General features: G+C 38.6%; 1 protein-coding gene across 2 annotated transcripts in view; it reads left to right on the top strand.

The window, feature by feature from the left end:
- igsf21a (immunoglobin superfamily, member 21a) overlaps positions 1 to 14,998 on the top strand; it is a 473,697-nt gene that overhangs the window by 288,476 nt on the left and 170,223 nt on the right. For both annotated transcript variants that reach the window (XM_056467746.1, XM_056467745.1), the window contains exon 4: positions 11,787 to 11,905. In XM_056467746.1, the coding sequence (XP_056323721.1) occupies positions 11,787 to 11,905 (119 nt within the window). The remainder of the gene's footprint in view (positions 1 to 11,786; positions 11,906 to 14,998) is intronic.

Genomic DNA, 14,998 nt, shown 5'->3' with positions numbered 1-14,998 from the left:
CCATATATATATATATATATATATATATATATATATATATATATACAGCCATATATACATAAGCCATATATAAGCCATATATAAAAACCGGGTGCTCCAGGTTTTCCCAACAGTACAAAGACATGCGCTATAGGTGAATTGGATGAACTAAAGTGTGTGTGTGATTGTGAGAGGAATGGGTGTTTCCCGATAAATAACTAATTAGGCTGAAGACCTATTCATGAAAAAAAAAGTCATGAATGAAATGAAGTGGCACAAGTTGAGCGCTAATTGCTCAAGTTAGTAAATCTGAACTTCAGCAGACATTAGTGTTGCATTAACCAATCAGGTGCTTGCTCTTGTGGGGGCTTGATTATGACGTAGCGCCTGTTGTTGGTGTCCCGGGAAAAATCCTCCTGCCGACATTGACAACAGTTCATCAAACTGGGTTGGCTCAGTCAGAAGCACTGCTGAAAGCTTCCATCATCCAGGTATAGTTTTTGGAGGAGTTGATGAACACAGAGCTGGGTGCACCTCTGAATTAATTAAGTGGACTCAGACACGGCTCCCAACGAATCAACACTGTTTTTCAGTCTTCCTAAAGCACATAAACACAGTTTTTCTCTCATTAAAATCCATGTTAGCCATTTAGTACCGAAGCTAGGGTGACCAGGCAGACAGAAACCCCGCCCATGGTGCGAATCAGCATCTGTTTCAAAGTGAATTTGATGCGCGAATGAAGCGAGTAAATTCAAAATGCTCACGCGTCCATTTACTTGCGAATAGCGCGATTTACCCGACCGTACTGCATGTGGTGTGAACACAGTTTAGTGTCCAACCAGTGACGATACACAGCCAGATTGCACTGCTACGAGTGTGATAATGCATTTTACAGCATTTCAATGGCATAATCGTGTATATAAAAAAAAAATCAAACATGGAGAGTCTAAAAAATTATTTTGTATGAGGAACTACTTCCACCTTTCATTCACATCTGCAGCTGACATCAGGACAGCAGAAACCGTTGCTCATTCACCAACGTTACTTTAGAGCTACTATTTGAATGATTCTCTAGTGTAATGTCTAAAGTAATGACAAAAGGTTATTTTGCTGACATTTTAAGGTTATAAGGCTAAACGGCATAAAATGCCATCAGTCCAGAGACATTTCTCAGCATTTCTGTTGCAATCACGAGATCACAATAATTAACCCCGAAAAAGTCAAAGCAGCGCAAAAAACTACGAGATAACTGTTGTGTTTGCGATAAGGAAAAACGCTAAACACATGCAGGCATTTCTTCTTTTTTTTTTTTACTAAACTAGTCTGCAGTAAGGAGAACAGGAGACACATGAGAAACAAAGATGGTCAAGCAAAAAGTAAGTCAGGGTTATACAAAGAGTGGCCGACACAAAATACACACATTCCTGGTGAGTCCCATCTCACACTCAATACACTACAATTTCTATGATATGAATACAGCATTGCAACATACAAAAGAGATTGACTTAGAATGTCACTTACCAGATTTATAATGATTTAATCAGCTCTAGTTTGTAGTACACAGATTTTTCTCTTCAAAGGGCTTATTATGCAGTCGCCATCTTGTGGATGGACAATGTCAACCATCTTTGCTCTGCTACAAAAATACATTCTCACCTAAAAAAATCTCAAAAGTACATTATGTTGTCCAACAGCAGCAACTTTTTTCAAACTGTAGTCCTCTGCTTGCCACTCGTGAGGGAGAAGTAATACACAAGTGTGATTTGGCTGTACGAGTTCTGATATTGCAGAATATTGCATGGCTATCAGCTATCAGATTTGAGAACCAGACAGAACTGTTGTATAAATATATAAATATACATTGAATGTTTTCAGAGACGAAATTTAAGCATGCATTCAGCTCCTAGCATAATAACCTAGGCCATTGAAAAAATCCATATTGGTTGGCCACCACAATGACTACTCGCAATAAATCTCATTCGTGAACCACATACAATGTCAATTCCTGCATAAATAATTAAAAAGTACATTGATGCATAAGAAACTGCATGGAAAGGCCCTATAAATGAACACGCACATGAAAGTTCACCTCAGCTGACCTGTGTGTTTGATGACTCATGAAAACATGAGCTATTGCGAATCCTTCAACATCGTAAATCCAGCCTCCGACATATTCTGCCATCATACGCCCACAACGCCAATAAGAACAGGCCTCAGCTGAGAAATTCACGGCACATTTCTGTAATTACAGAATGTTATATTCCTGGCAGCGAGCAAGCGATCGCTCTGTCCCTCTCAGCACACACACACACACATTCACACACACACTGCAGAGTGGCAGGACCTGGCTAGGCAAATCCCTTCTTGCCTCGGTGTGATTTAGTGCTAATCGGCTTTTTATTACTCTCTGATTAACAATCCATCTACATTTTTGGAGCACAGTGAGAGAGAGAGAGAGAGAGAGTGAGAGAATACAGAGGGGGTGAGAGGGAGAAAGAGCTGGAGTTTCAGTCCCATTGAGGTTATTTTGAAGAACTGAGTAGCGGAGCGAGCCAGGCTATTGTGCAACATCTCCAGCATTTCAGCAATCCAAAGAGGAAGTATGCAACAGAGGAGAGAAAATGAGCGAATAAGAGACCGAGAGTGTCGAAAGGCGGAAAGAAGGAGAGGTGGAGAGCTAAGTGGGTGAGGGAGAGAGACAGGAATTGAGAAATGTGCTGGCCGGGATTCAGAGACCCGGGCAGTAAAGCTCATCCAGAGAGAGGACACTTGCAGGGTGGAACGTGACACCAATGCCAATGTTCAAAGCCGGAGCCAAAACTCTCATCCAATCATTGCTGTCCGTGCATGTCAAGCAGCCTTGGAAGTGAAAAAACCAAAACAACAAAACAGTGGAGGATCAGAAAGTGGATTTACTTCAATACCATATAAATACCTTTTTTTAATTCCAAAGAATAATATTGTACATTTTACTCCTATGTTTTATAAAAATTAGGCATGATGGTGGTATCCAAATCTGAGATTGGTGCAAATGATTTAACTTGCACTGAATGTTAGACTGCATTTATTCTTTATTCAACAAAGATTTACAAAGATTCTTATGATCAGGTCAGGGAGCCTGAGGAGTAGTCGTACGCGTGGTTCGCTCCCAAAAACTTTTCAGTTTTGTCTTTTAACATCAGTGCTTTTGTTGGTATCTGACAGTATTCATTTATATACTGTTCTGTGACTTAATTTGCTTTTGAATTGTCAAAAGGAAGGGGCAGACAAGTCGATAAAGAAATGGAAGGCTCTCTTTCGCTGAGTGCTAACGTCATGTTAGCCGAGATTCGTGCATTACACGACGACCTTAGAGCCTCGATCGCAAAAGACTTTAAAACATCTTTTGAAAGTTTGGCAGCCAAACTAGATACCATTCAATCCACGGTGGCTGATCATGATCTTCGCATCGGAAACCTTGAGTCTAGTGCTACAGAGATTAGTTAGCAGCTCGATCAACTCGATGCTATGTGTTCGAGGCTCCAGAAGAACAACGAGTGGCTAAAAGCTAAAGTCTCAGATCTTGAGAGTCGCCAGCACCAAAACATTCAAATTGTGGGCTTACCCGCAACAATCGATGGCCCGACCGACTGCTTTTTTCTCTCAGCCTCTGGTCGATGTCCTCGGTTCCCAGGTGTTAAACTCACCACCCAAGCTGGACAGAGCTCACCGTAGCCCTGCACCTAAACCTACACCAGGGCTTAGACCGCAACCTGTCATTCTGTGAGTTCATCACTTTCAAATGAAGGACAAATCCAAGGTCATCATCAGTGAATCTCCCAAAAAGGGTGAGCTGCTGTATGATGGCTACAAGATCCGTATCTTTGAGGATTATTGCTCTGATGTTCTGAAACTTTGCGCCGAGTATAAAGATGTGCTGTCGTCACTCTACAAATATGGACCCAAGCCTGTGCTTCTCTACCCTGCTAGACTTCGAATAACACTTCCATACGGTGATAAGAAATGGCTGGCTTTGGTTTCGGAAGCTAACAATTTCATCCAAAGCTCAAACTAGTAGAGTAATTAGACTCCACCTTCCTCAACAAGGATACTCTGGGATGTTGTCCCTGTGGATTTCAGATTCAAACCTTCTAATTGTCCAGAATTTTTTGTTTGAACTTAAAAGCTAATTTTATTTATTGTATACTGACTTGTACACTTTCAGTTTATTTTCCTTTTTTGCATTACATATTATGTTGTTTTGTTTTTCTATCCTTCTAAATAAGGTATGACAAGTTCCTGGATTTTGGTTTAGATTTACAGTAGGCTCAGTCAGGCTTTATTATACTGTAAGCAGACTTGTTTATTTATTGGCCTTCTTTTATCACTTAAGGAACAACCTGGGTGGTTGGCCAAGTGGATTTTACATTGTGTCAAGGCAGCTTAACATAAAAGTTCTAGTAAACTGAAACAGTGTCAGTCCAGTTTTCAGAGTTGAAGTTCAGTTTAGTTCAGTTCAGTGTGGTTTAATTTTCACTGCTGAAAGTCCAAACACTGAAGAGCAAATCCATCGATGTGCAGCTCCACAAATCCCAAACCAAGCAAGCCAGTGGTGACAGTGGCGAGAACAAACTTCACCAATTGACGAAAGTGAAGGAAAAATAACTTGAGAGAAACCGGGCTCAGACTATTTCTCCTCTGGCCAAACTCCTGTGCAGAGCTGCAGTCTAGGCGCCAAATGCTGGAGTTTCTAGTAAACAATTCAGTGATTTATCATATTCGTGACAGTGAGTTTTTGGTTAATAAATTACTGATACAAACGATCAGTTTAGTATGAGTTTCTACTTAGCAATCAGTGATTCATTAGATCCGTCACAGTGAGTCTCGGGTTAACAGATTACTAATTTAAAGGATCAGGTCAAAGTGAGATTCTAGTGAGAAATTCAGTGATTTATCAGATTCGATCATAGTGAGTATCTGGGTAATGGATTGCTGATTCAAATGATCAGGTCAGAGTGAGCTTCTAGTAAACAATTCAGTGATTCATCAGATTCGGTCGCAGTGAGTCTCTGGTTAATGGGTTACTGATTTAAATGATCAGGTCTGAGTGAATTTCTAGTAAACAGTTCAGTGATTCATCAGATTCGGTTGGAGCAAGGTCTCAGGTTACTGGATTACTGATTCAAATGATCAGGTCAGAGTGAGTTTCTACTTAAAAATTCAGTGATTCATTAGATACGATCACAGTGAGTCCCAGGTTATTAACCGATGATCAAATGATCAGTTCACAGTGAAGTAACAATTTTCTGTTTCAAATGATTCTGTCAGAGCATCAAAGTGAATCTCCAGTTAAAGATTCATTGATTCAAATGATCCAGTCAGAACTATTCTCCTGCTAGCAATTTGCTGATTCTAATGATGTGGTTAGAGTTTTTACTTAAAGATTTACTGATTCGAATGACCCAGACAAATCTCCATTTAACTAATTTCTAAGTCAAGTAATCTGGTCAGAATGAGTCTCCAGTTAACAACTCACTGAAAGTCAGGGGGTTTGCACGATGTATGTGAAGAGATGGGGTGTGTGCAACGTATTTGAAGAGCGGGTGGGAGACACGTGATTTCCGGCAGATTATCATCACTTGCAGGCATCTGGGAGTTTCTTTGCATATGCGGGAGACTCTCGGAATTTCCGGGAGACTTGGGATGTCTGTGATCTAGTCAAAGCGAGTCTCTAATTAATAACTCACTCTGGCTCCATTCGAAATCACCTACTACTCAGTAGACATTGCAATTGAATTTTCGTTTACTACTCGACCATTATAAAAGTATGTTCTATACAGTATGAATGTGAGTAGTATGAATGCAAGTCGGATGTACTACATCGGCCATTTTGTCATGATCACATGTCATAACCGCATCAGCTGCATCGCTTTTCTCCCATTCTCAAATTTTCACGGTGCATCATATGATAGTGAAGTGTCCATCAGCTGTACACGTCAAAATCTCGCCAGAAGTAGAATGTCATCCAGGTACTTCTTACATAATGTTTTTCGAATTCTATGAGTTCGGACATAGTACTCGGCTTGCATACTGTTTTTTAGCATGGTACTGTATATAGTATGGAAGTATGTAATTTCTGACGTATCCTCTAATTCAGATGATCCAGTTAGAGCAGGTCTCAAGTTAACAACTCACTAATTCAAATGATCTACTCAAAGCAAGACTCAAGTTAACAACTCACTGATTCAAATGTTCCAGTCAAGCGAGTCTTCAGTTAGTGCATTCAATGATTCTCCTTATTCGGTCAGAGCCAGGGTTTATCCAAAATTATCCCCCTATATATTTTAAATAGCACTCTATTTTAGGGTGGTGCCCAAAACAACATTGGACATTCTGAAGTGCACTAACTCAATCCTACAATGCACTACAATAATGGGTGTGACCAATGCACACTCAAGGGCTACAGAACACCCGTAATGCACTGCGAGAGTTTGAGCACTGAATGAATTCCACATTTGACCACAAGATGCCATCCACAGTGATTCCATAAGTCTCTCCATGAATTATTTAACTGTTAAATTGAACAGTTGTATACATGACAGAAATCAAAATGCTTGATTTTATTGCTAATAGACAGTTTACTACGTGTTAAAAGGAAAAACTATCAGGGTCCAAGTGGAAAATTTAATCCGTCTGAGGGATTTTTCCACCACATACAAAATGGCGTCCCTTTAGGTGTACTCAGGGCTCACTCTTTTTTTACTCCCTACAGTACTTTAAATCAGTGGAGTAATGTAGAGTTAGTGAATGAGGGGGATTTCGGATACAGTCTTCAGTTAACAAATCACTGCTTCAAGTGATCTGGCTTTTGCGATACTTCACTCAGTTGTTTGTGGATTCAAATTGTCTTGTCAGAGTGAGCCTTAAGTTAACGACTCACTAATTCAAATGATCCAGTCAAACCTGATTCAAAAAAGAGGACATTATACATTTACTGGATTATTTGTCTCACCTACATGATTTGTGTATAGTCCACTCCTGCTAAAATCTAGATGTGGGTTCAAATTATAGACATCTGTGAAGAGAAATGGTGGAGTGGTTTTATTTACAGACGTTGTTTTGTTGCCATCACCGTGATGGTGAACGCACTGCAATTAACTCTGCCGGTGTTTCTGCTCATCAAGACTAAGTGAGCGATCTGAGGTATAGAGAGAAAGAGAGACATGAAACGAATGCTGAGAACTCACCCCTGCCCTCATTCAATATAAATGAGCTTGGCTTCAGTCAATCTAGCTGTTTTCTGCTTGTTTTAAAGGGGCTGAGCAGCAGGACATTGTCAAGCAAGCACAGACACTGTTGGGATTGTTAAAGGATTGCTTGACTGAAGCGAACAGTGAGAGACTGAGATTTTTGATTATTATTGAGGCTTTTACAAAATTATGAAATCCAAAATTTGGAACAGGTCTTTTATTTATTTTGTTGTGGTTAGGTTTTTGATGCATCAGAGTGACAGTTTAACTGTACGTTTTTTGCTTGATTGTATTGTTATTTCATGTATCTTTGGAGTTTGTAATATTTATGGAAAAATATCTGAAAGGCAAAGATGAAGAATGATTAGAATTGTCACAGACAAACCACAGCTACAGGAACATCTTACTACTAATAATGTCATTGTGCATCGTTCCACAGTTTAGTGCACTCTTCACAAGAACAGCTCAATGGAAGGTGATGCAGAAAATGCCTTTCTGCATTCTACCAACAAGAAGAGTCGTTTAATGTATGCAAAGCCAAGCTGAATCTGGACAAGCCTGAATCATATTGGAAAAATATACTGTGGACAGATGCCACAACCATAGGCACTTTGCATGGCAAAAAGAGAATAACAGGAGAAGAACATGCTCCTTACTGTAAAATACTGTATGGTGGAGGGTCCATCATGCTGTGCGGATGTGTGGTAAGCACAGGCACTGGAAACCTTGTCAGAGTTAAAGGTCGCATGGATTCCACCCAGTATCAGCAGAATCTTAAGAACAATGTTCATGAATCAGTCAAGAGACTGAAGTCATGTCAAGGTTGTATGTTTCAGTAGAACAATAACCCAAAGCACAGTTCCAGATCTACCAAGAAATTCATGCTGACACTATACAATGTTCGAGAATGGCCATTCCAGTCCCCATATTTGAACATCATTGAAACATCATTGAAAATCTATGGATTGATTTAAAAAGGTCCGTTCATGATCAGCCCCTATCGAACCTGACTGAACTAGAGAAATGTTTCAAGGAAGATGGTCTGAAATGCCTTTAGTAATAATTCAGGTACTTATCCTTGACTATAAGAAGTGTCTACAGGCTGTTATTTTAGCAAAACATGGCTGTACAAAAGATTAATGTCATTATTCTAATGGGGTGTCCATTTTTTTGCACCTGTCTGTTTGTGATATGACTTAAATTGCATTGCATCTGTGGATTAAATAAATGTTATGTCAGAATTTAGGTGTTGCTTTCTCTCTAGGGCATATAATATCCAAATGACATTGCTATTTTGAAAGACCAGCAGTCTATGGCTTGCAATTATGATAATTATCAGCGGTGCCTAAACTTTTGCACAAAACTATATATATAGGTTACCAACTCCAAATGTAGTGTATATCTTTATACAACATAACAAGTACATGAAAAGAAAACTTGCCAATAATGCAAGTAAACAGACGGTAGTATATTGTATTTTGTATTTTCTGATATGAGTTATTTGTGTAATTTAGTTTTAATTAATTTTTGTAAATATGCCTTGCAGAACGAATGTTTATATATACACTCTCTAAACCAAGATAAAAGTTTCTGTATTCCGGAGCATAAAATTGACCATCATTACAGTATCCAAGATGAAACTTGGCCCACTTTTTCTAATCTATTTTTATGGTTTGCAGCAATAACGATATCATACTCCGACAGAACAGTTTGTAATAAAGCCTTCTATTTGTTTTATGTGAGTCCTGGGAGAGAAAGATGCAACGAAAAAAAAGGAACAGAACAAAATAAGTAAAAGCTACAAAAATGGACCACCGGGTCGAGCATCTGAGTCTCTCCATCAGCCTCCGTCAGCAGTCTGCGGGGCTCCAGGGACAACTGCAATGGAGTGAGGCATTATGGGAATGTGTTGAGCCAGCAGACAACTGTTTTCTTAGGCAGTGGTTTCTTATTTCTTTTTGACTGGCACATTAGTATGACCATTTATTTATTTATTTATTTTATTTATTCAGTTTGACTGCAGTCTCTTGTCTTCTACAGGAGGCCGGTTGTTCTCAATACTGATCTGCTACCTGCAGCTGAAAATCTCCTTTTGATTTGCATTGTCCGTGTGCAGAATACACAATAACCCTTTGGCTTTTTGAGTCTATATTATAAAACACTTCTTTTGTATACTTTATCATTTCCTTTGGAGCTGTGTAGAGATGTGCTTTCACTTTTCTAAGCAATTGGATTTTCAGAAAATGATTTTCACCTTGCAGATGATAAAAGAGAGAGAGAGAGAGAAAGAAAGTGGGAATAGGGGGTGGGGGATTGTGGTACTGTAGTTTACTTTGGAGTAGGAGCAATATCATAGAAAGTGTTGAGGTCGAGACTTAAGGAGCTAAATAACTGCCACACAACTTGCACTGGGTGATCAGATCTATCTATCTATCTATCTATCTATCTATCTATCTATCTATCTATCTATCTATCTATCTATCTATCTATCTATCCATCCTCCATCCATCCATCATCCATCATCCATCCATCCATCCATCCATCCATCCATCCATCCATCCATCCATCCATCCATCCATCCATCCATCCATCCATCCATCCATCCTCCATCCATCCATCCATCCATCCATCCATCCATCCATCCATCCATCCATCCATCCATCCATCCATCCATCCATCCATCCATCCTCCATCCATCCATCCATCCATCCATCCTCCATCCATCCATCCATCCATCCGATTACTAATTCAAAGGATCAGGTCAAAGTGAGATTCAAGTTAACAATTCAGCGATTTATCAGACAGATTCGATCACAGTGAGTTTCTGGTTAATGGATTACTGATTCATCTGATCAGGTCAGAGTGAGTTTCTAGTAAACATTTCAGTGATTTATCCGATTTGATCACAGTGAGTTTCTGGTTAATGGATTACTGATTCAACTGATCAGGTCAGAGTGAGTTTCTAGTAAACAATTCAGTGATTCATCCGATTCGATCACAGTGAGTTTCTGGTTAATAGATTACTGATTCAAATGATCAGGTCAGAGTGAGTTTCTAATAAACAATTCAGTGATTCATCCGATTCAATCACAGTGAGTTTCTGGTTAATGGGTTACTGATTCAAATTATCAGCTCAGAGTGAGTTTCTAGTAAACAATTCAGTGATTCATCCGATTCGATCACAGTGAGTTTCTGGTTAACGGGTTACTGATTCAAATGATCACGTCCGAGTGAGTTTCTAGTAAACAGTTTAGTGATTCATCAGATTCGGTTGCAGTAAGTCTCAGGTTAACGGATTATTGATTCAAATGATCAGGTCAGAGTGAGTTTCTACTTAAAAATTCAGTGATTCATTAGATCCGATCACAGTGAGTCCCAGGTTATTAACCGATGATCAAATGATCAGTTCAGAGTGAAGTAACAACTTTCTGATTCAAATGATTCTGTCAGAGCATCAAAGTGAATGTCCAGTTAAAGATTCATTGATTCAATTGATCCAGTCAGAATTATTCTCCTGCTAGCAATTTGCTGATTCTAATGATGTGGTTAGAGTTTTTGCTTACAGATTTACTGATTCGAATGACCCAGAGCAAGTCTCCATTTAACTAATTACTAAGTCAAGTGATCTTGTCAGAGTGAATCTCCAGTTAACAACTCACTGAAAGTCAGGGGGTTTGCATGATGTATGTGAAAAGATGGGGGTGCGCGACGTATTTGAAAAGCGGGTGGGAGACGCTGTCTATCTATCTATCTATCTATCTATCTATCTATCTATCTATCTATCTATCTATCTATCTATCTATCTATCTATCTATCTATCTATCTATCTATCTATCTATCCATCCATCCATCCATCCATCCATCCATCCATCCACATCCATCCATCCATCCATCCATCCATCCATCCATCCATCCATCCATCCATCCATCCATCATCCATCCATCCATCCATCCATCCATCCATCCATCCATCCATCCATCCACATCCATCCATCCTCCATCCATCCCATCCATCCATCCATCCATCCATCCATCCATCCATCCATCCATCCATCCATCCATCCATCCATCCATCCATCATCCATCCATCCATCCATCCATCCATCCATCCATCCATCCATCCATCCATCTATCTATCTATCCAACCCGATTAATAAAGGGACTAAGCTGAAAAGAAAATAAATGACTGAATGATGCTAATTCAAGCTAGCAAGATAGCACAAAGCTAGCAAATGCTGACTGACTTAAGATTACTTCAAAACATCAAACTTTTTTCAGCCTCACTTTTTTGTATAATTGTACTGAAAACCCCTAAAGTTAATGTTTAACTTCAAAAGTTTGATCTTCAAACTTCAAGCCTTTCAAAAGCTAAATTCCACTTTTAAAACTGGCTTTGTAAAGTCATCTTCAAACTTACATCATTAGTTTCATAAATGATTATTGTTGTTTCTATGTGAATTCCATTACATTTAAAAGATTTATTAGGGACCTTGACTTAAAACAAATAGTCGTATTTAGGTTTTGAATAACTCAAAATGTCTTACAGTAGATATAATTGTGATTTTAATATTTTTACAGGCTCCCAGAGGTGCGGATCTCAGACAATGGCCCTTATGAATGCCATGTAGGAATCTATGACCGAGCGACACGAGAGAAGGTCGTCCTGGCATCAGGGAATGTCCTGCTTACGGTCATGTGTGAGTACAAATTCATTGCTGAAATGTCCCGTTCTCTACTTTCTCTTCATCAGACATGTGGAACAGCATGTGCTAATTTGAATCCATCTTCAAGCCAGATAAACAAGGATGTAACCGTATGTTCAGGATTAAGTGAACCATAATATGCTCTGATCGACTTTTGGCATTATGCATTTGGCAGAAATATTGACCCAAGGGTGGTGTTGCACCCAAAAGCTAACCCACAATCTTTTACGTTGTCCTTTAACTTGTCGCTTGAGGTTTTGAATGGCTTTATCCTGTGTTTGTTATTTGGAAGTCTGCCGTATTTTCTCTGCTGGGCCACAATGGGTTGATCATTAGGGCTGACTGTCTCCATGTGATAAGAGCTTCTGAATGGGAGGTAGAGAAGCAGCGTGTGTGTTGTTTGTGAGTTATTCATAACACTTCACTTTGAACTTCCCCACTCGCTGCTTATATTCATGCTGTGCTGTAAAGCATCATTTGAGAAACTCTGAGGCCATGAAAATGCAAAGATTACAAAGAGAGCTGATTTGTTTTTAATCGTTGTATGCATGTTCTCATTTCTTTTTTTCTCTCTCTTTTTTAGGCTAACACTTTATAAGAGCTTCCTTAACTTTATACATTTCATACATTTTTTACAATCTTATTAGAGCATTATTTAATGCCTCGCCAATCAAAAATCCATTATTTGTTTATTTATTTATTTGTTTATTTATTTATTTGCATTATCAGTGATATTGTAGTATATTGGTATGCTATTATAGCTTTTGTTTGTATATTTTATTAGATTTGTTACCCTGGACCTCGAATCTTGACCATAAATTATGTTGCATGGGTATATTTTTAGCAATAGCAAATTTATTTATTTTTCTTTTATGCCAAACATCATTAGAATATTAGTATATAGATCAGGGGTCACCAATCTCGGTCCTGGAGGGCCGGTGTCCCTGCAGGGTTTAGCTCCAACTTGTCTCAACACACCTGGCTGGGTGTTTCAAGTATACCTAGTAAGACCTTGATTAGCTCTTTCAGGTGTGTTTGATTAGGGTTGGAGCTAAAATTTGCAGGACACCGGCCCTCCAGGAACAAGTTTGGTGACCTCTGATATAGATATTTGAATAGTAAATATCATGTTCCATAAAGAGAATCTGCAAATGTTTTTTCTGTAAATTTATTAAACTCAATTTTTGGTTATATGCATTATTAAGAGCTTATTTTGCAACTGTAAAGTATTTTTTTTCAGAATTTTAATTGTCTTTAAACCCTCAGATTCTTGATTTTCAAATAGTTACATCTTTGCCTAATATCATCCTAAACTGACACTTGTGTTTTGTGGTTCAAGGTCACATATAATTTTTTTCTTCAGTAGAAGAGCTGAAAAATGTGTTTGCATACACTACCTGACAAAAGCCTTGTCACCTATTCAAGTGTTAAGACCAACAAATAATAACTTCCAGTTGATCATTTGGTATCAGAAGTGGTTAATATGAAAGGCAGAGGCCTCTAGATTTTACTTATTTTACCTAAATAAAATATGATCATGCCTTGATTTTTAATTACTTAGTTAGGACAGTAAGGTCTGACTTTGCTTAGACAAAAGTCTTGTCACTTAACAGAAATAATGTACAATATAGAATCTAAAATCATGGTGCAGTGGAAACAGAATTAATATTGTGAATGACACCCATGAGCTTGGATGCCTGCATCCATACATCTCTGCAATGACTCAAATAACTAATTAATAAAGTCTTTTGGCAAAGAAAGTGTTCTTGCAGGACTCCCAGAGTTCATCAATTATTTGGATTCATCTTCAATGCCTCCTCCTTTATCTTAACCCAGACATGCTCAATACTGTTTATATTTGGTGACTGGGCTGGCCAATTCTGGAGCACCTTGACCTTCTTTGCTTTTAGGAACTTTGATGTGGAGGCTAAAGTATGAAAAGGAGCGCTGTCCTGCTGAAGAATTGTCCCCTTTCCTGTGAGAATCTTGGGTCCCTGCGGATCCAATAGGTTTTATGATGGGATGCAGTTCAACAGATGATTCATTGAAAAATCTACCTTCTGCCATTTTTCCAAATGATCAACTAAAAGTCAGTTATTATTTGTTGCATATACAACTGGGATTGATGACAAGACTTTTGTCAGGTAGTGTACAGTATGATTTTCAACTACATTGTAAACATGTAAAATATATGTATGCTTACCAGTTTTAGTCTTTACTAGTTTACTGTATATTTCTGTTTTATATCTAGTTTTAGCACTTCAATAGCAAATGAAAATATAACTTTTAAAGTATGATCTTGTTAATGACTGTATTGAATAATATAGCTTGTTATCAGTTTTCACTAAGTCTATTTGTTTATTATGTCATTGTCATGATTGACACTTGTTGGATTATTTCACTGTTACTTTAACAGCATCTCATTATCAGTCTAAAGTAAGCCCCTTCAGATGCTCACGTTCACTCTCCACTCTCTTTTTAACTATTACCAGCCGCTGGCCTAATGACATTCAGCCTACAGTACCTGAGCATGTCAAGCTCCGTCCACCACTCTGAGATGCTCCTTGGCGTTAATAAGAAACCTCATCATTTTTCAGCCCATTGTTAAAATGAACAAATAAGAAAGTGTGTGGTCCTCAGGCTAATAGTTCTCTCCTGGAAAGCTGATAAGACAGGCTGGCAAAAAGCCCCAGAAGGCCTAATGGAAATAAATATTTCTCTGAATAAAGAACAGCACTTTCAGCGCCTTCAACTGGAAAACACAACCACATATGAACAAATCACACTACCTTGTTGATGGTAGTGTGATTTTAACAGCTGCTGTTATCAATAAGAGTTGTTTTGAAGATTCTCGCTTGTATTATTGCTTAGAAATCGAAGAAAAGTGTGTGTGGTTTGTCTCCCTGACATTCGTAAAATCCCTACACCTCTACAGGAGAAGATCGCCTCTAGCATTGTGGTAATGCTAATTGCCATCTAAGCTGAAACAGAATTATTCATAACCTATTAGTGTGGCAAGTTCACTGGGTAGAAGAGAAAAGAAGAAGAAGAAAAAAACATGATGAGAAAGAGAATGAAACGTGTGAA

This window comes from Danio aesculapii, chromosome 11 (genome assembly GCF_903798145.1).
Source record: "Danio aesculapii chromosome 11, fDanAes4.1, whole genome shotgun sequence".
In the NCBI taxonomy this organism is placed as follows: domain Eukaryota; kingdom Metazoa; phylum Chordata; class Actinopteri; order Cypriniformes; family Danionidae; genus Danio; species Danio aesculapii.
The sequence above is the reverse complement of the archived record's forward strand: the minus strand, read 5'-3'. Positions and strand labels throughout refer to the sequence as shown.